At 36.8% G+C, this 23,151-nt stretch overlaps 4 protein-coding genes and 1 pseudogene across 6 annotated transcripts; 2 read left to right on the top strand and 3 right to left on the bottom strand.

Moving 5' to 3' along the window:
• The first annotated feature begins 4,380 nt into the window (after positions 1-4,380).
• LOC18017136 (beta-glucosidase BoGH3B) lies at positions 4,381-8,289 on the top strand. Of its 3 annotated transcripts, XM_006400601.2 has the most exons (11): positions 4,382-4,567; positions 4,689-4,765; positions 4,922-5,158; positions 5,258-5,462; positions 5,584-5,674; positions 5,766-5,908; positions 6,497-6,740; positions 6,821-6,925; positions 7,010-7,192; positions 7,284-7,488; positions 7,565-8,289. In XM_006400601.2, the coding sequence occupies exons 3-11, from the start codon at positions 4,936-4,938 to the stop codon at positions 8,050-8,052; spliced, it is 1,887 nt and encodes a 628-aa protein (XP_006400664.1). In that variant the 5' UTR covers positions 4,382-4,567; positions 4,689-4,765; positions 4,922-4,935; the 3' UTR covers positions 8,053-8,289. The 3 variants fall into 3 exon arrangements, with proteins under 3 accessions (XP_006400666.1, XP_006400664.1, XP_006400665.1); XM_006400603.2 differs by lacking the exon at positions 4,689-4,765 and having other exon boundaries at positions 4,381-4,538; XM_006400602.2 differs by lacking the exon at positions 4,689-4,765 and having other exon boundaries at positions 4,385-4,567.
• A 675-nt stretch (positions 8,290-8,964) lies between these two features.
• On the top strand, positions 8,965-12,079 carry LOC18017135 (annotated as a pseudogene).
• A 386-nt stretch (positions 12,080-12,465) lies between these two features.
• On the bottom strand, positions 12,466-14,784 carry LOC112086796 (homeobox-leucine zipper protein ANTHOCYANINLESS 2-like). Its single transcript, XM_024156652.1, has 5 exons — positions 14,661-14,784; positions 14,130-14,445; positions 13,894-14,007; positions 13,400-13,748; positions 12,466-13,204 (listed from the first exon to the last, which is right to left on the bottom strand). The coding sequence occupies exons 2-5, from the start codon at positions 14,403-14,405 to the stop codon at positions 12,546-12,548; spliced, it is 1,398 nt and encodes a 465-aa protein (XP_024012420.1). The 5' UTR covers positions 14,406-14,445; positions 14,661-14,784; the 3' UTR covers positions 12,466-12,545.
• Positions 14,785-16,766: 1,982 nt separating this feature from the next.
• LOC18017134 lies at positions 16,767-17,801 on the bottom strand. The gene is made up of 2 exons (XM_006400599.2): positions 17,527-17,801; positions 16,767-16,964 (listed from the first exon to the last, which is right to left on the bottom strand). Exons 1-2 carry the CDS (start codon positions 17,775-17,777, stop codon positions 16,862-16,864), a joined length of 354 nt encoding a protein of 117 aa, XP_006400662.1. The 5' UTR covers positions 17,778-17,801; the 3' UTR covers positions 16,767-16,861.
• A 202-nt stretch (positions 17,802-18,003) lies between these two features.
• LOC18017133 (serine/threonine-protein kinase TOUSLED) lies at positions 18,004-22,824 on the bottom strand. The gene is made up of 17 exons (XM_006400598.2): positions 22,659-22,824; positions 22,298-22,588; positions 21,938-22,027; positions 21,568-21,774; positions 21,243-21,293; positions 20,942-21,049; positions 20,813-20,857; positions 20,484-20,596; positions 20,144-20,210; positions 19,980-20,049; positions 19,759-19,853; positions 19,483-19,662; positions 19,192-19,402; positions 18,836-19,100; positions 18,677-18,731; positions 18,439-18,600; positions 18,004-18,335 (listed from the first exon to the last, which is right to left on the bottom strand). The coding sequence occupies exons 2-17, from the start codon at positions 22,553-22,555 to the stop codon at positions 18,240-18,242; spliced, it is 2,073 nt and encodes a 690-aa protein (XP_006400661.1). The 5' UTR covers positions 22,556-22,588; positions 22,659-22,824; the 3' UTR covers positions 18,004-18,239.
• Positions 22,825-23,151: the final 327 nt, after the last annotated feature.

The following is a 23,151-nucleotide window of genomic DNA, read 5'->3' as shown; positions in this document are numbered from 1 at the left end:
AATTACTGAACGATAATGCTAATAACTACATTAAATATATGAAAATAGGGTTCGCCATCATTTGTTTGGTTTGATTAAGGAACCTTTAGACTAATCAAACTTGTTTGCCCCAAAAAAGAAGAATAATAATCATATTTTTACCTGTATTTTCTTATCGTTTACAAATTGTATACATACTTTACTATATTTGAATCTCCAATATCTTGATCTGAATGATACAGTATGGACTTATGGTTATATGTTATAACATTACTAAGATTTAAGTGCCACTTGACAAATTAAAAATAAATAAATAAGTGCGGCCGTGCGGGCCAACTAAACTTGCTACCTTTTCTCTATAATTAGAAAAGTTTAACGTGACACAAAATAGATAAATAACTGGGAAAAATAAAGATAACTGAGACATAAATGCCACTAGACTATATCATTTGAAAATGTTTTTCTTTTTTTCTTCTAAGTTAGAGATTTAAACGATAATCTAAACAATAACGCCGCTCTTGTGAAAGAAATTGGGTGATCAAGGATCAGTAGAAATCAAGGGAAACTCCTAGAAGGCTTGAACGTATGAATCCAAGAGCTGAATTATTAAGGTGCAGTACAGGGTGGCGCATCAGACGGTGTGGTTTTTGGGAAAGGCGACCCCACGAATATCTTCCCGAATCATGACTTTTTAACAACACAAAGTGCTTCTGAAATTGAAGTGTCCCACTGCTACTATTATATTGCCACTGGATATAATAACATATTATCATAATAGGTCAGTCTCTAAGTGTGGAACACTGTTGAATTATGGAACCTAATCTCTGTCACTCTGTGTGACATATCACGTTGATATTGACTTGGAGAAATAGGTGGGACAGGCAAAAACACTCATCAGGATGCACCTTCTTTTTTTTGAGAAAATGTTTCCATGAGTGCACCCCAAAAAAAAAAAAAAAAAATGATTCAAGAAGACCAAGGAAGCATTATTACACTCATCAGGGTGACACTTTGCTATCATAGAAAATGATTCAAGACTAAGGTCCTATAATGAGTTAGTTTTATTACCACGCCGAGCCTAAACTCAATATTTAGCTCACTCATATCTATGTTTACATTCTTGTGGAACGTATTTAATACGTTTTATTCGGATAATATGACCTGATTACTTTACCCAAGACTTTCAACCTTTTCCATTTCTCTACTTTTGAATATTGAACATTCAAGTGCACACAATCCCTTTCAAACATTAGATAATGAATTTTTCAACTTTGTTGAAAATGTATGGTGCATGCATTTAAAAATATGTCGAAAAAGAAAAAGAGATAAAACCCACGATTATTGATTCGCGAAAAATCTTATATGGATATTTAAATCTCTTGGAAAAAATTAATATTTTGTGTTTTTTTCAAGAATATAATTTTTGGATATTATTAAAAAAATTATTTTTTCAACTTTGTTGAAATGTTTCATATTTAAATATGTGAGAAAGACAAAAGCCCACCATGATTTGTTCATGGAAATCTTGTACGAGTCAACGAGTGTCTAAAATTTCTTGGAAATTAAAGAATTTTACAGATATCATTTTTTGACTACATTAATACGAAAACAGTACATATAGGATTTTTTAAAAGTCCACCCAAAAGACTATTCCTTCACCCAAGTAAGTAAACCACTTTTAATCTGTTCTGCACATGTTAATGTTTTCAACAGAATCTTCTTTGCCACCTAATTGATGATGTCTTATAATTATTTTTCAGTCAACTATTTGACAATTCGTATCAGATAATAAACACAAGAAACACCACAAAAAGACATATCATAACCTTTAGATATTGGTCAACTGTCGCATTGTATTTTGATGCGACGACTCTGGTGGAAAAGTAGTCAGAGCAGCCGAAATAGAATTCAGGGTTAGCATTTAGCACTCTAGCAGTAGTAATATGGTCTAGAAGGGACCAAAACTATACACAATTAAACGATAGAGTCGTGCTAACCAAAGCCATGCATGAGATTTTTTTAACTACAAGCGAGAAAAAAAATTTGACTCCTTAAAACTCTTCTTAATGCAGCTTATCCCATAAATAATTGGCAAAAAGAATAAAAAATGAAAGATATGCGCTTGGAAAGAATTGAATTCAGTTAAACTTCAAACCAAACATTCTTTCACCTATTCACAAACCATTTGGACTAACTTAAACTTTAAAAAATTGATCCCAAAAAAAATATTTAACTGAAGCACATGCTTCATTATACAGATGTTACACTTGAATTATTGATGCATCGGAGACATGTCTTCATTCAAGATCGAAGAAAATTAAACGCAAAAAACGCTTATTTATAGACATCAGGTTTTTAAGATCCCAATTAGCAATTAGGTACAAGTTTCATTAACCTAATGATCAGCCCATTAGAGATTATGTATAGGTTAGGCCCATCAGAAATTATTTACGCCCACTAAAGGATTAAGGATTCAATATCCAACAAAACTCTGGGCTGACAATCGGAGGTCTTGTTGCAGCATACGATTGGATTGGCTTCGGTTTTCATCAGTCACACTACGAGCTATTACTGAGGATCCTAAGTATTAAAGTTTATTTGTCATTCTTAAGTCTTAAACCTAAGACACGTTAATTTTAACCAGTAGTCCAAATTTTTTTTTGTACAATAGGAATCAAAATTAAAATGAGAAATTAAAGGGCATAAGTTCATACTTGAGGAAAATTGGTTTCAGAACCGGTTCTGACGTTATATCCCCAAATAAACATTTTTCAATGCAATAACTATTGATACAACTTCAAAACTTTGATTGATATGATTTTTGATACTCTGTTTTATATTTACTCAGTCTTCTAAACATTGAAATTATTTGTTATATCTTTCATTAGAAGACAAAAACTCTTTTTGCAAGAAGAAGACAAAAACTTTATTTTAAACACCAAAAACCCAATGATTCCCTCTCACCAAGACAAATAACCAATCAATAAAATGACAATAAAATGACTAATAACATCATGCACAAGTGTTGATTGGAAAAATGAAAATTAGAAACTTCGTTATATCATCCTAAAAAGAAAGTCAACAATCTCTAAGAAAAAAAAAATCACATTCAAAACATCATATTATCTTGGAATAAAGAAAAAAAAAAGAGGGAGAAATTGTAGGCGTTAGATGGGATCTGGAAAGCAAAATGTGACCGTTTGGAGTGTAACGTGCTTTACCTGGGACCTCCAAGCATCTTAACACGATTTCCTATAATGATTGACGCAAATAGTCGTTAGTCTATAGCAAATTATATCTTTTATCGTTTTATTTTTATCTTTCTTATACAATATATCATATCATTAGTTCTCTGTTTTGTCCGTTGCAGTAACTAATCAATACCATGTTATTATGTATTTGTGTGATTGGATAACCAATATAGTTGGTCGATTAAAAGTCATAGTATGTAGATACAGTCGTACAAATATAAGGAAAACAAATGCTTTTTATGTGTTATTATTTAGTTCATTTACTATAATTTACTTTCATTTTTTTTTACAGCTTGCAGTATATTTTCTCTGTTTCATTATAGTTGATTTTCTATGTTTTTTTTCTTGTTTCATTGATTTCTTATATCTAATTAATGCATATCTCTTCTTTAGATTGAATGATTAATATTAATGCATGTTGTTTTATTCCATTAATATACAATTAGAAAAGAAAAAGTAATAATAAAAATAATGAAATCAGTTGTAAAAGTAACTTAATTAACAAAATAAACAGTAAAGAATTGAGTATTTATATCTTTCTTAATCTGTGTATAAATATTCAGAAAATTAACTATAATGAAACAAGAGGAGTATTATAGCTCATGTTTTATAATGTTCGTCTTGTGATCTTTAATATTTATTATTTATGATCTTTTTTTATAGTTTTTTGCAATTCACGTGATAAGAAAACCCGCATGGTAAGATTTTTTTTATCGGAAATATTTTCAGCCTTACGACATTTGGGTAACATTTTGATATTAAGTCATAGCATAGTTTTGGTCAGAAAAAAGAAAGTCATGGCATAATTGGCATTATATAGTGGTTGTCAATACGAAAATGATGATATGTGACTTGACTTCATTGTCGTCCCACTTTCCTTGCCGAGTTTTAAGACAGACAATTATATCTAGAGATTTCTTAACAAAATTGAGAATATCTTAATTTGTGGATAGTTTTTGGGGATTAGACATAAGTTTTATCCGTAACATGAACATGTGTTTTTTTTAACAAAAACTTTAGGTTTGTGAAAATTAATTCTTATGGAGAAAGAATCTTAAAAAGGAAAAAAAAACAAGAAGGGAGAAATTACGTGGAAAAAAGTAGAGCAACTTTTCAGTGTTTTTATAAACAAGAGACTAGCACGAAGAAGCAGAGCACACTTCTCAAGATCTCACTCTCTCACTCTATCTCGCGTCTATCGTCTCCTAGAGAGGAGAGATTATTCAACAGTTTCAAAACCCAAAGATACTAATCAGAATACAAAGAAAAGTATTAAAACCCCTATTTTGTTCTATCATTTCCTAGACTGTAAGTTTCTTGTTTCGTCTCCTCCAATCGTAAGTTTTATTCCTTTCTTCTTGATTTCAAATACCTTCGCCTGTTTTTGTACCAACACCGAAAAGATTCTTCAGTGGTTTTTAACAACTCATTTAAGTTTCTTCTTGTTTTCTTTATCAGTGTCAATTAAGATCTGACTTTCCAAAAGCTGCCAGTATCTTAAACTTACAAAAGTTTGAATTTTTCAGCTCTTTCGGGTAATATACCTTCTTGAACACAACTAAGTTTTCGGATTTGCGAAGTGTTTCAGTTTTAAAACCAGCTTTGCCTCACTATTCTTCAGATTCTTGTGCTTTTGATATACAATGGAACAGTTCCTCTGAATCTAAGAGCTTAGATCTGATAATTTGCAGTTGAGTGAAAGAAAATGGTGATTCCGAGTAAGGCGTTATGCCTTCTGGTGCTGTGCTTTACCATGGCTGCTACTGCTGCTGGTGGGGGTTCTTTCAAGTACAAGGACCCAAAGCAGCCTATGGGTGCAAGAATCAGAGATTTGATGAACCGTATGACCCTCCAAGAGAAGATCGGTCAGATGGTTCAGATCGAACGCAGCGTCGCAACACCTGAAGTCATGAAGAAATACTTCATCGGTAAGAAGAACAATCCGTGGAGAAGAAGAATATCATCTGTTAAGTGTTCGATGTATTGTCTAACTGAGTGTGACTTTGTTGGGCTTAATGTATGTGTAGGGAGTGTGTTGAGTGGTGGAGGAAGTGTGCCTGCGCCAAAGGCAACTCCTGAAAATTGGGTGAACATGGTCAATGAGATTCAAAAGGCGGCTCTTTCGACCCGCCTTGGAATCCCGATGATCTATGGGATCGATGCTGTTCACGGTCACAACAATGTGTATGGCGCTACCATTTTCCCGCACAATGTTGGCCTTGGAGTTACCAGGCAAGTAGTCCTAGAAGGCCCCTTGTTAACTTCTTATGACAAAGTTGAAATGAATATCTTCTTGTTGAAATTAGTATGGCTATCAAATTAACAACAAGTTGATGTTTTTGTAATCTCTTAGGGATCCTAAGCTTCTAAAGAGGATTGGAGAAGCAACCGCTCTTGAAGTTAGAGCGACTGGAATCCCATATGCCTTTGCTCCATGCATTGCAGTAAGTATATTGAAGCTAACAGTTTGAACAGAAAACTGATCAAGGAACGTGTATGCTTAATATTTTCTGCAATGGGGATATGCTTTGACAGGTTTGTAGAGATCCAAGATGGGGAAGATGCTACGAGAGCTACAGTGAGGATTACAGAATCGTTCAACAGATGACTGAGATTATACCCGGTTTGCAAGGTGACCTTCCTACCAAGCGAAGAGGTGTTCCCTTTGTCGGTGGAAAGTAAGTATCTTTGCCTGTAATAAATAATCTCTGATATGAATTTCGATATTAACTATGAAAAGTGAAAGAAAAAAACTATAAGAAACTGCAATTAAGGCATGTACTCTTGCTATTCTTTGCGGTAAGGCTTTCTTTGTCGAGTAGATTTGGTTAGGATTTGAGTTGCTTTCTGTATGTTTTGAGTCTTGATGATCAAAGTGGGGAAAAGTCTCGGGTCATGATCACGCGTGCTTTCATTTATGTGGTCCTTGCGTGTTAAAAACCTTCTGGATAAGAGATGAACCAATATGGCGATTGTCAAATTACAAGTGCAAAGCCTGCCTGGCAATCTATGATTGGCCAACCCATGTGCTATGTTTGAACTTTATTAGGTTTAGAGTTCAGACAAGTCCTTCATCTGAACAAACCCTGTCCCACTTATTTATATCTTTCACACATTTGTGGGAGATAAAATGAGCATATGTCTCTGAAAACTTTAGTATATTGTTTTTGCTAAATTCATTATAACAATGAATAAATTGATGCATTAGTGTATGACATGAACACAAATTCCATTTGTTTATCGAAATGAGCTTATGACTGTTACAGAACAAAAGTCGCGGCTTGTGCCAAGCATTTTGTGGGAGATGGAGGTACAGTGAGAGGGATAGACGAGAACAACACCGTGATTGACTCGAAGGGGCTGTACGGAATTCACATGCCTGGATATTACAACGCTGTGAACAAGGGTGTTGCAACGGTTATGGTGTCCTACTCTGCTTGGAACGGTTTGAGAATGCATGCTAACAAGGAACTTGTCACGGGTTTCCTCAAGAACAAGCTTAAGTTCAGAGTAAGAAATGATACATGTGGATGCATTTTGATCTTGTGTCTGCTTTGGTCCTAAAAGCTCTTCTTTTTGTGTCTCTGCAGGGCTTCGTCATCTCAGATTGGCAAGGGATTGATAGGATCACAACTCCCCCACATCTGAACTATTCATACTCTGTTTACGCAGGGATAAACGCAGGAATTGACATGGTTGGTCTCGAAAGCAAAACGAACCCACCTTTATTTGGTGTACTCTCCTCGGTTAATTGATTATTTTGCGGCTTTATATTGCAGATTATGGTACCGTACAACTACACGGAGTTCATTGACGAGATCAACAGTCAGATACAGAAAAAGTTGATTCCAATGAGCAGGATCGATGATGCTGTGAAGAGAATCTTAAGAGTCAAATTCACAATGGGACTCTTTGAGGAGCCACTGGCTGATCTCAGCTTTGCCAACCACCTTGGTAGCAAGGTCTGTTGTTATATCCACTGTTACTCATCATTCCAATCGTTATAAAATTATCAGTAAGAAACTGAACAAAACATTTATGCAATTTTGACAGGAACACAGGGAACTAGCTCGTGAAGCCGTGAGGAAATCTCTAGTGCTGCTCAAGAATGGTAAGAAAGGCGATAAGCCGTTGCTTCCTCTGCCTAAAAAGACAGGAAAGATCCTTGTGGCGGGAGGACACGCTGATAACTTGGGATATCAATGTGGTGGCTGGACCATCACCTGGCAAGGCCTTAACGGCAACGACCTCACCGTCGGTATGTTCACTTAGAAAACTTCATGTTACAAAATTTGGACGTAAATTTATCCTGAGTTTGGTTTTATAATGGACAGGTACAACGATCCTCGCGGCTGTGAAGAATACAGTGGCTCCAACCACACAAGTCGTCTACAATGAGAACCCTGATGCAAACTTCGTCAAGTCTGGTAAATTTGACTACGCCATTGTGGTCGTCGGTGAACCTCCTTATGCTGAAATGTTTGGAGACAGCACAAACCTGACCATAAGTGAACCTGGTCCGAGCACGATAGGGAACGTTTGCGGGTCAGTGAAGTGTGTGGTGGTTGTGGTCTCTGGCCGTCCAGTGGTGATGCAGCCTTATGTCTCGACCATCGATGCTCTCGTGGCAGCTTGGCTTCCGGGAACAGAAGGCCAAGGAGTAGCTGATGCTCTGTTTGGTGATTATGGGTTCACCGGAAAGTTGGCCCGGACTTGGTTTAAGTCGGTGAAGCAGCTGCCGATGAATGTTGGCGATCTGCACTACGACCCGCTGTACCCGTTCGGTTTCGGGTTGACCACAAAACCATACAAATCATCGTAGACGTTTTCTTTGGTTCGGAGGCAATAAGTTTAGTTATTGAGCAACAAGGAAAAGAAAGATATTAAAAAGAACCTAAGGAAATAATTTCGATGAACAATTTTTTGGGGTTTAAGGTTGAGATTGTCTGTCTGCGAAACTAGTTATAATTTATAAGTAGCAGATGATTTGAACTAGCTTTTGTTATTCGTCATTATGAATCTGTATTTTGCTTCATAAGATAAAGAACGATTTGGACAAGGAACATGATTATATGATGGGACTATGAGAATATGCCACATGCAAACATGCAGTATTCAAGATCAAGGTCAACGACAAATTATAATAGTTTAGAGCGTTTAGAAAGCAGAGAAAGAAAGAAATCGCACAAAGAAAAGAAAATTTTAACATACTCTATATGTTAATATCATAATATGTATATGGAAAATATAAAAAAATGATTATTCTTCTTAACTATTTGAGAAACAAAGTTATTAAAAGTAATATTTTTAGTATGTTATCTTGCCAAATTATATTTCGGTTTCCGTAACGATTTTATCTCATTATATTCTTATATAAAAAGGAAAAGAGAATCTAATTTATCTTTTGGTGTTCTTAGTCACGGAAATGTTTGTGTCCACATACATATAATCATCTCACAAGCGTAAGTACAATACAAATACAAGAATATAGAAAGAAAAAAAAAAAAAAATTCAACCTCTTATTGCACTTGTCTCACTCCAAACAACAAAATCTGAACCTCTTTATTGATGTTCCTATCTCATTAGGAACATTGTAATATTCATAATCCTCATAAGTGTCTTCGTCGTCACATCGTTTTCTTGTCTTGTCCTTCTCAAACGGACAGTCTTCAGCTATTTTATTGTTAGTAGCCTTACTAGCCTAGTAGGTGTCGAGAGTGAAGGAGAGGCAAAGATGGGGAGTTCGAGTTACTTTCTGTATACGTTAGGGCTTCTCCTGCTCTGCTGTGTGGTGACAGCTAATAAAGAACCACTTGCGAACGCCAAGTATAAGGACCCAACAGAGCCATTGGGAGTCCGAATCAAGAATCTGATGAGCCATATGACTCTTGAAGAGAAAATCGGGCAGATGGTTCAAGTAGAACGCGCCAATGCTACTAGCGAAGTCATTAAAAATTACTTCATCGGTATGATTCTGGACCTTCAAAACGTTCCTGAGATCTATAGGGCTATTAAATTGTCTCAGACTATAATTTTGATGATATTTGACAAAATATAAAATATACAGTAGTAGGAATTTTTAAAATATAACAAAAAAAAATAACATGATTATGTGTCGGCTGAATTTGTATATGTTTTTAAAATCATTCGTGCATGGCTAGGATATATTTTTTATTTCAAAATATTCAAGATGAAATTTACAAGATGAAATTTATGCATTAAAAACGATAATTAGGTCTCTAAGAGTCAACCTAGCTTCGGTTAATCATTATAGTGAACCAGATAATAATTGTAGTTGTTTTTAAAAAAAATTGAATCAAAAAATTTGCTGTTAAAAAAAGTGGGAAGATCAAAGTTTGCTGTTAAAAAAAAAAAACAGAAAGCCGGGACTGGTCTCAGAATTATATGCGCAGGGAGTGTGTTGAGTGGTGGAGGAAGTGTGCCTGCGCCAAAGGCAACTCCTGAAGCTTGGGTGAACATGGTGAATGAGATTCAAAAGGCGGCTCTTTCGACCCGCTTAGGGATTCCCATGATCTACGGGATCGATGCTGTTCATGGTCACAACAACGCCTACAACGCCACCATTTTCCCGCATAACATAGGCCTCGGAGTCACCAGGCAAGTTCTTGTAGAGAATCTCATTCCAAATGAATCCGTTTCTAAACTAGACCCCATCGACATTGTTTTCAAACTGTTGTATTCATCTCTGTTAGGGACCCTGGCCTTGTGAAGAGGATTGGTGAAGCAACTGCGCTTGAAGTTAGAGCGACAGGAATCCAATATGTCTTTGCTCCATGTATCGCAGTAAGTAACATCTGGTCTGAACCAAAGCGGGAAACATAGTTGTTGTGATTAATCAACTTTGAACAGGTGTGTAGAGACCCTAGATGGGGAAGATGCTATGAGAACTACAGTGAAGATCCCAGAATAGTTCAACAGATGACTGAGATCATACCTGGTTTGCAAGGTGACCTTCCCAGAGGTCAAAAGGGTCTTCCTTTCGTCGCTGGAAAGTAAATTTACTATGATGAATCAAAGTATGGCTAAGAAAGCAAAAGATTCATGGAGTTAAACCAATAGAAAACTTGGTAAACTTACAGGACCAAAGTTGCAGCCTGTGCTAAACACTTTGTTGGAGATGGAGGTACGTTGACAGGGATGAACGCGAACAACACGGTTATTAGTTCAAAGGGATTGCTTGGCATTCACATGCCGGCTTATTATGATGCGGTAAACAAGGGCGTTGCAACAGTTATGGTGTCCTACTCGTCCTTGAACGGGTTGAAAATGCACGCCAACAAGAACCTTATCACGGGTTTCCTCAAGAACAAGCTGAAGTTCAGGGTAACTTCAATCATAGAAGAATCCTGCTTAAGCAAAGCATCTAGAAGCATCCCATATGAGATAGATTTTGAATCTCTTTGCAGGGCATTGTCATCTCGGATTTTCTAGGTGTTGATCAGATCACCACACCTATTCATGCTAACTATTCACACTCTGTTTATGCCGCTATCACTGCTGGACTCGATATGGTCAGTCTCAAAACGGTTCCTAGTTTCAAAGATATATAAGCACGCTTGATGTGATTAAAATCATCCGATGCAGATCATGGGTTCATCAAACTTGACCGAGTTAATCGACGAGTTAACTAGTCAGGTGAAGAGAAAACTCATCCCGATGAGCAGAATCGACGATGCTGTGAAGAGAATCTTGACAGTCAAATTTACAATGGGGCTCTTTGAGGATCCCATGGCTGATCGTAGCTTGGCTAACCAGCTCGGTAGTAAGGTCTGTAAAATTGCAGGGACAAGATAAAAACATCAGCTTTCATATAGAGATCCCAAACTCAACATTGGATGTCCCTTTCCTTTAACAGGAACACAGGGAACTGGCAAGGGAAGCAGTGAGGAAATCACTGGGTTGTTGAAGAATGGTGAAAATGCAGATAAACCATTACTTCCTCTGCCAAAGAAGAGCAACAAGATCCTTGTCGCAGGCACACACGCTGATAACTTGGGATACCAATGTGGAGGCTGGACAATCACTTGGCAAGGCCTCAAAGGCAACAATCTCACCATTGGTACACACACAACTTTCCTCTATCTATTCTAGTGATTCATCATCATCATCATCATCATTATCATCATATAGAACACAGAAGACTTTCTAAGACCATTCCAGATTCACTATTTATGTCATTTTCAGTTTGTTCTGATTCCAATATGCAACAACAAATGTCAAAGCAAAGCAAACCAATAAAATCCGGAACTCCAGAAGAGAGCATTACCAATCTGAAATTGAATTTTGCAGGTACAACGATCCTCGCCGCGGTGAACAACACGGTGGATCCGACGACGCAAATCGTCTACAATCAGAATCCAGACACCAACTTCGTCAAGTCCGGCGGCTTCGATTACGCAATCGTAGTCGTCGGAGAGACACCGTACGCGGAGGGATACGGAGACAGCAGGAACTTAACCATAGCCGAACCGGGTCCAAGCACAATCGGAAACGTGTGCGGATCGGTGAAATGTGTAGTGGTGGTTGTGTCGGGGAGGCCGGTGGTGATGCAGCCATACATCGCGAACATCGACGCTTTGGTGGCGGCGTGGCTTCCCGGAACGGAAGGTCAGGGAGTAGCTGATGTTTTGTTCGGAGATTATGGATTCACCGGGAAGTTGGCTCGGACGTGGTTCAGGACAGTGGATCAGTTGCCGATGAACGTGGGCGACCCGCATTACGACCCGTTGTACCCGTTTGGATCCGGGTTGATCACTAACCCAAATAAACAGCCTTTGATCTCATAATTGCTTAGAAAAACAACGCGAAACGATGAAACTGCATCAAACTTGGGCCTTTATAATGAGCGGCTTATGATAAAATGGACTTCGTTTTTCAGATATTTAAATAAACGCGTGTGTATTTATCCCATGGATGGAAGTTTTCGGATGTTGATTGTTTGATAAAAGAAAAATTATAATTAAAATTTTGATAGCCTATGTGATTACGTTGTAAACTAGTAACGTGTTTATGTTCTTAATGAATTTGAACTGTTGTGGGGTTCGTCTCCTCTGAAAATTTCGACATATATATAAAACTCCACAAGACTGGCCTTAATTAGCCTGTCAAGGATTGGGTCGATGAAGTATGAATGAATATTTCGTATGTTTGCAAACTTTGAAGAACCATGATTAAGTAACTAAAAGTAGCATTACTACTGCATGCTCAGTTGAATATATGAAAATAACTGAAATTATATAGTATTGAAAGCAGGGATAGAGTATTTTTATTTTATTTTATAATAGTATATCTTAATTAGGCTTCGAAACGGTGTCCGATGTTGGTGAAGACTTGGTTTATATCGTTAGCAGCCCTGTCCATCCAACCGTTAGGACCTTCGACATCATGGCTAGGCAGATCCGGATCAGTGAAATTGAGCTGGTAGGCAACGGTCACTAGGGTTCGAGCTGCACCAGCGGGACAAACCACGTATCCGACAGAATCCAAAACCAGGTCGTTCTTCTTGGTCCATTTTTTAATGGTCTTGTTAAGCCTTTCGGTGGTTATCGGAGAGGTAACAAGCATTGCCCCAGATGCGTCCTTGAAACATTCCCTAAGAAACCTCTTACGATCAGGATCATCTTCATGGACGTAGAGGCCAACGTAGTTTTCTGTATCATGAAACGGGACGTGGAAGATGTTTGCCCCCAAACGAGGATGCTGGATCGACTGGATGTACTCGAACACCACACCATAGGGAGCATTCACCAATTCAGACTTGACAGCAGTCAAGTAGTTAAGGTCACCTTCCTCCTCGTCATGATCACCTGCGGATGTCCCAAAAGAAACGCCCAACCTTTCACCAATCCTCTTCCTGCTGTTAGTTTGTGGTGTAGCCCAAGAGATTCCCAAGCACAAAATGCGAGTCATCCTCTGAGCCAACACAGTAAACCGTTTATCTTGGTCTTTCATGTCTGTCCATATATCATATATAGCCCATGCATTAGTTTTATCCATATATATATATTTACCTAGGCGTGTTATAGACAAGTTTATGTAATCAAGATTTTTTTTTTTGTTTTTTGATAAAGATGTAATCAAGACAAGTTTATGTAATCAAGAACATAAGTAAGAAAAAATAAAGATCTCACAACATTAGTTTTATGTACCTGCGGTGGCATAGCTATAGATGGATGGGCGGCGGCACTCTCTAGCCAACGTCTGAAACCACCGGAGAGACCCGAAGCCTCGACCGTTCTCATCAAGCAGCTCGAGGTAGTCGTCGTCGCTGGCCACTTGGCGGTATAGTGCTATATCGACCCACGTCACCGTCGAGGCTCCCGGAACGGTATTAGAGTTTTGCACAAGGCACGCTCGTATGAAAGGCAACTGCTGGTTGTCATTGGTGGGGAAGTCATACACCAGCCAATCACCATTATTGAGATGGACAGCCGTTCTAGTGAATTTGGTCTGTCTTATCTTCACCAGAGGAGTCAGCACTTGGAAGTTGGCTTCCATCTAATATTTCAAATCAATACAAACAAAAAAAGTTAGGCCTTTGGACCATAAATATTTTTTTTCATTTTCTTCTACAAATCATATGAGTCAGCGTTTGCATATATCTCCATTCTATTTTATTTGTTACGCAAAAACAAAAAATTACCAATATGGTTGCATGTTCTGTCTCGTATCCTATGGGCGCATGAACCTGGTTACGCTGCGGTGTATAAGGGAGCTCGTCGGCGATGATACAGGGGAAAAAGTTCCTCCATTTGACCTAATTAAGACACACACACATGTACAATATTGAAAATGATCGTGATCAAAAGCATGACCTGGATCAGTGGATTGTATATAAACTAAATATTATCACTGTTAATGGAGTAATATATTACGTACCGAGTGCATGAGGTGTTGGACGAGCGTTAAAGGCTCGATGATGACATTACCGATGGTTTTAGAACCTTCTGTCACAATGTCCTCATCAACATCACCGTTGGGACGACGGGATAACCCCGAGAATCTCATTGCAAACGCTTCCTTGTTAAGCCCCTGAGTCTGATTATTATTCTGATCACCACCTTGGATGTTTTCCCACAACCCTCCCTCACCGTTTAAAATCTCTAAGATTGTTTCCATCACCGTTATGGCTAAGACTGTCTCCATCGTCATCATTTTTTCTTTTCTCTCTCTGTCTCTCTTTTTTGCTCTTGTTCTTGTAACAAAGTTTGTAACGATTAGTGTGATTGTGAGTAATTAACGAGTAGTCATATATATAGGTTGTATATGGTGAGTGGGTAAAGTATTTGTTTTCAAAATATAGACGTATACTAGCATTGGATCCTACCTAAGTTAATGTATATATGTTTGAAATAAAACAAAACTTCATCGATATATAAATTTGGATATTTCGTGCTGAATTCAACTTACTTTTTAGACTCAGCACATGGATCGATTCATTATTATTCGATAACCACTATGATCATTTTTTTTCCTCTTCTTCTTTTTAACTGCCCGACGATGTCCTAGCGCACACCCAAAACCGGGATCTCGAGTGGGCCCTTCAGACAAGCAATTTTAAATCGGAGATTAACAATTTGATAATTTTAACTAAAAACAATAGCAACTTATATAAAAAAAAACATGTGTTTCGTAAACTCCATTTTATCCGCGTTTACTGACTATAATGCATGCATATTTCCCGCCTCATATTAGGTCCTCCATTAATGAAAAAATGGTGTATATTAAATGTTGTGCATCAGTAAATAAAATGTAAATATTATTAAAACAAAATGGATGAGCGAAACGTTATTTAAATAAATTTGTGTTAGTCGATAAAACGCTAACTTAATAATTCTTGTGGTTTTTCTTTCAAAGAAACTAATACTTGTAGTTTTAAGTGTGATTCATAAAACATGACAAAAAAATGCATACAAGCCACACAAACAGAGTCGATCCTGAGATTTCGAAATCAAAGAAAAAACTTTAGCCTCTTAATCAATTTATATAAAAACAGTAAATAAAAAATCATTTTAGAATTAAAGAAATCAGAGAGATAAATTACGATTGATGAAACAAAAATTAGAAGGAAAGATGTTGAAATCGAATAACACTGAACAAGATCAGAGATGAAAAAGTGAGGATGAATGAGGAAGACGTAAGTCAATTACGGTAATTAGATTTGTTTCTTCTTTTTTATCTTTACTAATTATTATCTAATTAATCTATTTTATTTTAATAAAACAAATTTTAATTAAAGAATTAAAAAAAAAGTGACAAAAGACAAAACGAAAAAGAAAAAAAGTACGAAACGTTGATTTACAGAATCAAACTTGAAACTAAGCCAAAACATAATAGGCCCAAACATAATATCATTCTAAACCATTTGTTGGCCCAAAATTTGTTTTATTTTTACAAACCCTAAACACATACTTTATGGGCTTTTACCCAGACCGAGCTCTAAACACATAGACCACACTTTACAATATGCATTTTCTAATGATCACAGTCTAACAATGATTTATTTTACTATATATATGTATTTATCTGAAAAATTAGAAATTTAAAATTAAATTTTATAATAATAATAATTTATCTAAAACAAAGATTTTGACATAAAAACAAGTATAAAATGATGGTTATGTCAGCTAATGAACGTTTTACGGCTAAAAAGCCTTAAGGTTCTTACATTGGGAGCTCAAGAATCGTGGACAGTCATCCAAATTCTCCCTCGTCTTTTATAGACATAAGTGCGAGACGCTGCAGCTGGCACGGTTGTGGTTCAGATGAGATACGTACGTGTCCGAGGTGGGGGTATGCATCAATGGACTTCTTTATAATCATGCTTTTCCTAGTGATTTCATAGTGAGCTTTGATGTGCGGTCAATAACATTTGAAACAATAAGAAAACCCGATGGTGCCTCTGATGTATATAACAAAGACGTGACATATGCCTTGATAAACTACCAAGGAAAGTTTAGCTTGGATTTGTTCTCGCACAAGCACTTTATGGGTTCTTGAAGATGCCCAAAACCATTGAATGGTCCTCATTGAGCTTCTTAAGCCCTGCATTTGAGGATCAAATGATTCCCTCCTCCAAACACTATTTTATTGGTGTCACTGATGCAAATGAAGTTGTTTATATGCCTAAAAGAAAAAAAGCAAACGTTTTCTGATTTCTACTTTCATCTCGAAACCAAGAGGAGAAGACAAGTCGCATACCAAGGAATTAAGCATAAGAAGTGTTACTACCACTCTTGTAGTCCTCGCATCCAAAAGAAGATGTATACTATGAGTCTATGACTACTTTCCCAATCATATCTAGAATTTTATGTCTCTGGAAAGCCTTATTTTAGCTCGTTCTTAATATTTTTTTCCAACAATTTATCTATGATTTTTTTTGGGTTAAAATACAAAATATTTAGATTTCAAAATTGATAATCCTTAGTTATCCATAAATTTTATTTTTAGTTTCGAACCTATAAAAATTCAAAATTGATCAATATTATCCATAATCTATACTTTTAATGAATGAGAGAATTCGAAAAAAAAAATTATATATCTAGTATACATATATTGAAAATATACACAATTAAATCTGAAATTTACGTGACATTATCTCAATCACTGGCTCACTCGTCAAGCTCTAAAGCTTTGAAATATTTACCATCTAAAAGATACGTTCCGATGGAGAGTCGAACTGCCCACAAGTCCTTAGGTTTTCTCGACACGATTCTGCCAAAAATAAAAACAATGCGATTAAAATCATACAACTGATTGTCTTTCATCTAAAAAAATGGAAGAAACTTTCACACCCATTTGCAAGCAAATTTAGAAACCGTAAAAGTTTGGCTCTATGTGTTTTGCCAACAAATTGAACATAGATAAGTTACTTTTATTATCCGTGTAAATTATGCAGAGGTCACAAAATTGTTTAAGCCAAAATTTAATTAATAAAGTAATATGAGAAATCTCTTCAGAGATCAAATGTTTGAGTTGTGTTAAATTGTTAATGAATAAATATGACTGTAATTTAATATGATGCAATAATGCATTTTCAGAGTCTAAAGGTGTGCCAGTTATCCAAAGTTACGGAATTCACATGATGCGAATAAATATATGGTATCAGTTCTGATCAAATTTAACCTCAGTAAAACTAAAAAAAAAAAAATGCAATGGTTGTAACAACACAAAAGACATGGTTTTCTATGAATCGATTAATGATTAGTCTGAGTTTTGTTCGAAAATTTACACAGTTATAGAAGAAAAAAGGAATGTGGAAGCAGAAGAAGAAGACCTTCCAACATCGCCAGGCTTGACCAAACCAGCGTTAGCCCTAAGACAAGGCATTGAAGCGGCTGTTTTTATCACTTTAGGTGCTTCCACGATGATGATTGGCGATCCGACTTGAAGCTTTGATTTTGGTCGTGGAGGCTCTTTTCCGGTTTCACAGCATCTCACGGTAACTCGTGGCATGTAGGATCCACTGTTCCATACCCCTGATTGCATCTTGGAGAATCTTGTTGAAGGAGCAAAGGATAAAGCCATGGAAGAAGAAGCAAATGAGATTTTTTGTGTTGTATGAGTGGATAAGTGGACTTTTGTCCTGAGGTAATTGCTTGTAAGCCAACGGTCTCAGTAGTTTGTACCAATTTTCGGTTTTGTCTTGGTTTACACTTCGGTTTATTTAGCTCCATTAGTCTAAATCCAGATTTGTTTTTATTCTCAACTTGAGAAGTAAACATGGCTGAATGAATTGGAGCCTGTATCATCTTCGAGTTTATGTTCTATTAAAAATAAACATGAAGAATATACATAACATATTACATAATTTAAGGAAGACAGACGAATAAATTCACCCGAAATTAATATGGTTCAAGAGGTCGGGAGATAAAAGATTAAAATAAACAAACAAAAACTTTATAAATCTATACAAAAAGAAAAAGAAAAAAAATCTAGGACCTGGTCCTTTAGTATCTCTGATTTGGTTATGAAGACTACAGTACACTCTCATTTCTTAGTGTAGGAAAGATATGGATCCTGTGCCAGTGTTAGAACATCAGGCCTATCTGCTTGGTTATATGTTAGACACCGTCGAATCAAATCCTGCAGAAAAAAATGCAACAGTGAGTGACCATGGGGATACATTTTTACTACCATTTGGTTCTACTACTTAAACCAGGTTTAAGGACAGGCACAGCTAATTTACCTTTGCTTCATTCGATATGGCAGGTTTTGCTGGGAACTCCACCTTTTTGGCTTTAATGATTGTGTCTTCTCGTAGTATCCGCTCTTGGCTTTGGTCATGTCCAAAGGGTCGCTTTCTAAATAGCATTTGGTAAAACAGTATACCAACCGACCATACATCAACCTGAATTTTGAACAAAATTTAGGGCCACAAAACTTTTAACACATTCTGATTAAGACATCATTCACCAATCGCTAACCTTTGATGAGATCATAGGAGTTCTGCTAAGCTCAAAACATTCTGGGGGCAAGTACCTGAAATCCAGAATTTTCAACCTTTGTTAGCTATTACGTCAGGAAGAATTGAGAGTGTTTAACAAAAAAAAACATGTCAATGGTACTAAAACTAGATTGCTCACCAGTATGTTCCAGCTCCCTGGGATGTAAGCTCCATTCCTTGAGAGCCAGCATTGTCTTCCACTATCTTGCTAAGACCAAAATCAGTCACTTTTGCTACTCCAAACTCATCAAACAGAACATTCCCGGGCTTCAGATCATAGTGGATTATCTTCTGTGATCTTTTGTTCAGATATACAAGGCCTTGAACTATTTGTACAATGATAATCCTTGCTTCTTTTTCAGGAAGATTAGGTGTTGCCTTTAAAACCGCATCAAGGTCTTTTCCTGCATTAGAAACTCAAACTTACGAATGAGAACTGCAAACCACAGACAATCCTTTGCATATCTAGAGAGAGAGCAGAGAATTCTGATTTACCGCTACAATATTCCAGAACAGTGCAGAATGTATCCAGGTCAATTCTAAACTTATCCCAAAGCCGGACAATGTGGTGATGCACAAGGTCTTTGTGGATATCATATTCCCTCATGGCATGTCGGATGTAACTTTGCTTCTTTTCTTCACTCCACTGAGCATTTAAACCATGAAGCTTGCATGCAACATATCTATGATCCACCAAATCATATGCCTGCTTAAACTCCATAACATCAAATTACTGCAAATAATTTCTCACCCGTAAAAGAATGTAGTATCTATCAATGTTCTGACCTTATAGACTTCACTAAATCCGCCTTTACCAAGAAGATTTAGAAGAGCATATCGGCAATTCAAAACTGGGAAATTGTTGAAACGAGAACCATCTTCATCCCGTATGCGCTTCATCTCCTTCATAAGCTGCCCCTTCTCCAATTCATACCTCTCTCTCTCACGCAGAACTACTTCCTCCTCCTGAGAGGTAAAATCAATAAATGTATGATAAGGAACCAGAAACCAATCAACGTAGAGAAAATAAGAGACTGAGATGATGCAGAAGGAGGAACATACCCGCTTGATACTAGCAAGGCGAGACTTGTAAATCTCATCGGGGATGATATCATCCTCCTGTGCTCCTGATTCTGTTTCAGTCCCATCACTCTTATCTACAAGCAAATGGAAAAACGAAGGGTGCTAAACATCATTACAATTTGCATAAGGAAAAAAGGACAGCATACAATACAAGAGATCGTGGAATGACTGACAAAGTAAGAAAGTTTGGGGAAACATACCACCATTCTGTCGTTTCTTAAGGAACTTTCTCTGTCTCTCGATAACCTCCTTGGTTTCCAGCAATTGTCTCTTTTCATTCACATTTATAGCAAAATTAAAGCAGGTAGTGCAGGAATTACCGATATTGTTTAATAAAATTATGTCGCTACACAGCTTAACTTACGAGTTGAGCATTCAGATCTTTCAACATTTGTCCATCCTCCCATGTCTCAGCTATGATGGTTCCCGTCCTGAAATCACCAAAATAGCCACACAGCTGATAGACTGAACTTAAAATCACAAATTTTCAAGAAAATAACCTCGTAACCTAGCAAAGAAGATTCTAAGCTACGGGTTGCAAAGAAATGCGAGAGTAAGCTCTATGCGAGATGGTTTGATGTTTTACTAAAACGCGATATTTTATTTGCTATACATGTTTTATTATACTTAATGATCACAGATATGAAGGATATATTGGACATACACTAAACCATAAGAACTTATATGAAAACATTATGGCAGACCTGAGTACACCAACGCTGCCTAATCGCAAAGAATCATGTCTGACTTTCGTTCTTGCTTCTTGTCTCTCAGTTTTGGAAACAGATATGAGAAGGTCAGATATTACTTTCGTTGTCTGCATCAATAAAAAGAAAGGTTATCCGCATGTTTTGCAATGTAAAAAATATGAAAATTACAGAGACGAAGCGAGAGAATATTGATAGTTTCTTCACCAAGAATATTCCTAGAGGATGTGCAAATTTTTCTGCCAGTTAAGGCACCAAAATGACATGAGAATACCCAGTTTGTTTTCAAAAAGTAACCATGTCACAGAAACAAAAGATTTTCTCACCTTTTGCTTCCCTTGTTGTTCCTGATCTTTTAGATCTTTTACCTCCTGCATAAATTATAATCAAGATTAGCAGGGAATGGAAATAGCATAACCAGAATTGGCTAAATCTACAAGGCATTCACACAATACATTTTCAAGCTTCCGGAAAAGATCGTGATACTCAGAAGAATCTCGTCGAGATTTACATAATTCCTCCTCCAGCATAGTGATTTTTGCACGTAAAGACGACACATCTTCCTGATTTATAAACAAGGAACAAAATAGTGAGAAAAGAAAGATTTCCATTCTTGAGGATAATCATATATAAATATCACGTTCAATTATTCTAACAAACTTATAAGATGCAGATAAGTCGTAGATGATGAGACGATTGCATATTCTCTGAGGCAGGATATATTACAGAGTAAAGAAAATAATAGGAGAAACTTACATTCTGGAGAGAGCATTCACCATTCCTGAGCTGTCCATCAGGCCTAAAATCCTGAAGAATAAAAGCAGAATTATCATCAATACACTATGTCTGGTTGCCATGATCAATGCAAATCTAGATAAATGATTCTCTTAAACAAAGTGGGAAATGGTTCTTTCTTAACCAGCTAATTTTTTTCCAAAAAGGCCAACAGATGGTTTTACTTCAGTTAGAACATAACGCTCATGTCCACATTTTTGTCATGAAATTAAGTCTAAAATATATAAATTCTCCATGACGAGAAGAGCGGTTGCATGTAAGATCATATGAAGTCAATAACATTAACCTTTTGATCAGAGACATCCAGTTGACACTTTGGAGCTGAGACCGGTGCAGGCAAAGATTGAGCTTTTGTCACATCATTATTAGTTTTAGAACCACGCCCTCTGCCTGTTGATGAACCCCGACCTCGACCTTGTTTCTTCTTATTTACATCAAGGCCTGTCTTGGTCTCCGCATCATTTTTCCTCCCATCGTAAGCAGCCTCTTGAGGCTTCAATTCAACAATATTCTTCATTAAAAGGAGAAATAACTTGTATCCAAATAAGTTGTTTCAATATCACATAGAAACCTTATATAACATACACCAGACTTTTATCAAAAAATATGAAACAGATAAGGGACGAAAAGAGAAATCCTTACTAAAGAATCACTACCTCAGCATAATCAACAACACTGGAGTTGCTAAACTCTTGAAGTTTCTGGCGCTTTTTGGTATTGGCTCGGATTAGGAAATCTCCTGTATTCTGAGACAGTAACAGCGAGAATAAGATATACCTACGAGGAACTGTGTTTCGTGTTCAAGAAAGGATATAATTTGCATCTACCCACATTGCGATAACCTCAATAAAGAAATGAGAGCATGACCTTTTATCAATTTTTGTTATGCACAAACCAATCAATACAAGAAGCTAGATAAATAGGACATTAGCAACAAGGGTGATTAAACACTGTCAACAAAATGATAGGCATTAAATCTCAATTATTATTTACAAAAAAAAAAAATTCGAAGGTACCTCATCGTCGGAATCACTGATAGAGGCCTCTGACAATCCTGCCGGTGCGGAAGCTACGACTTTGACAGCGGCGGAAGAAGATGACCAGCCGGAGAGCTGCTGCTGTTGCTGTTGTTGTTGTTGTTGTGGCTGTAGCTTCGCCGAGGAGGCGGTTTTGCCGGTCAAGCGGGCCTCGAGCTTGGCGATTTTGTCGGGTAAAGAGTGATCAGACTGATTGGAAGAATTCGAAGAGAAATGCATCACCATGTCATCCGACATTGCCAACACTTGAGCAGACTCCAACGCACTAATCTACAGATCAGCCAGAGCAGAGTAAACACCCCAAAATTCGAAAAAATTAGGGTTTTTTAAGCACAATTACCGAATTGAAGACTAGAATCTGGATGTGAATGAGAAACTCATTTATGGGTTTTTTTTCTGCTTTCTGCAATCCACGTAGGTGTATTTCTCTTTGAAGAGGAATAATAAAACGTAGAGAGAAAGATAGGAGAGAAGAGAAGTAAGGGGTTGTGTTTCGGTGAAAAGGAAAAATTGAGGAACCCTAAGGAATTAGGAGGGAAAGAGAGGAATTGGGTCAACACCTCACAAGCTCTTTTTACGACTGGTAATTATCTGGTTTTATCAGATTTAGCCTCAACATTTATGCTTAGTTAAATATATATTTCTTTTTTTCAGCAAAATTAAATATGTTTTCTAAATGTTAAAAATACTATATTGACCACCATATACTGTATATCGTTTTAACTTTTTATAAAATTAATGATATAGAAAGAAATGAATTTAACAATAAAGAAGAAATAAATGAATATAACTTATACGACCAAGTTGAGATTAGAGCAAATATTTAGATTCAT

This window comes from Eutrema salsugineum, unplaced genomic scaffold (genome assembly GCF_000478725.1).
Source record: "Eutrema salsugineum unplaced genomic scaffold, Eutsalg1_0 scaffold_2, whole genome shotgun sequence".
Classification (NCBI taxonomy): Eukaryota; Viridiplantae; Streptophyta; class Magnoliopsida; order Brassicales; family Brassicaceae; genus Eutrema; species Eutrema salsugineum.
The sequence above is the reverse complement of the archived record's forward strand: the minus strand, read 5'-3'. Positions and strand labels throughout refer to the sequence as shown.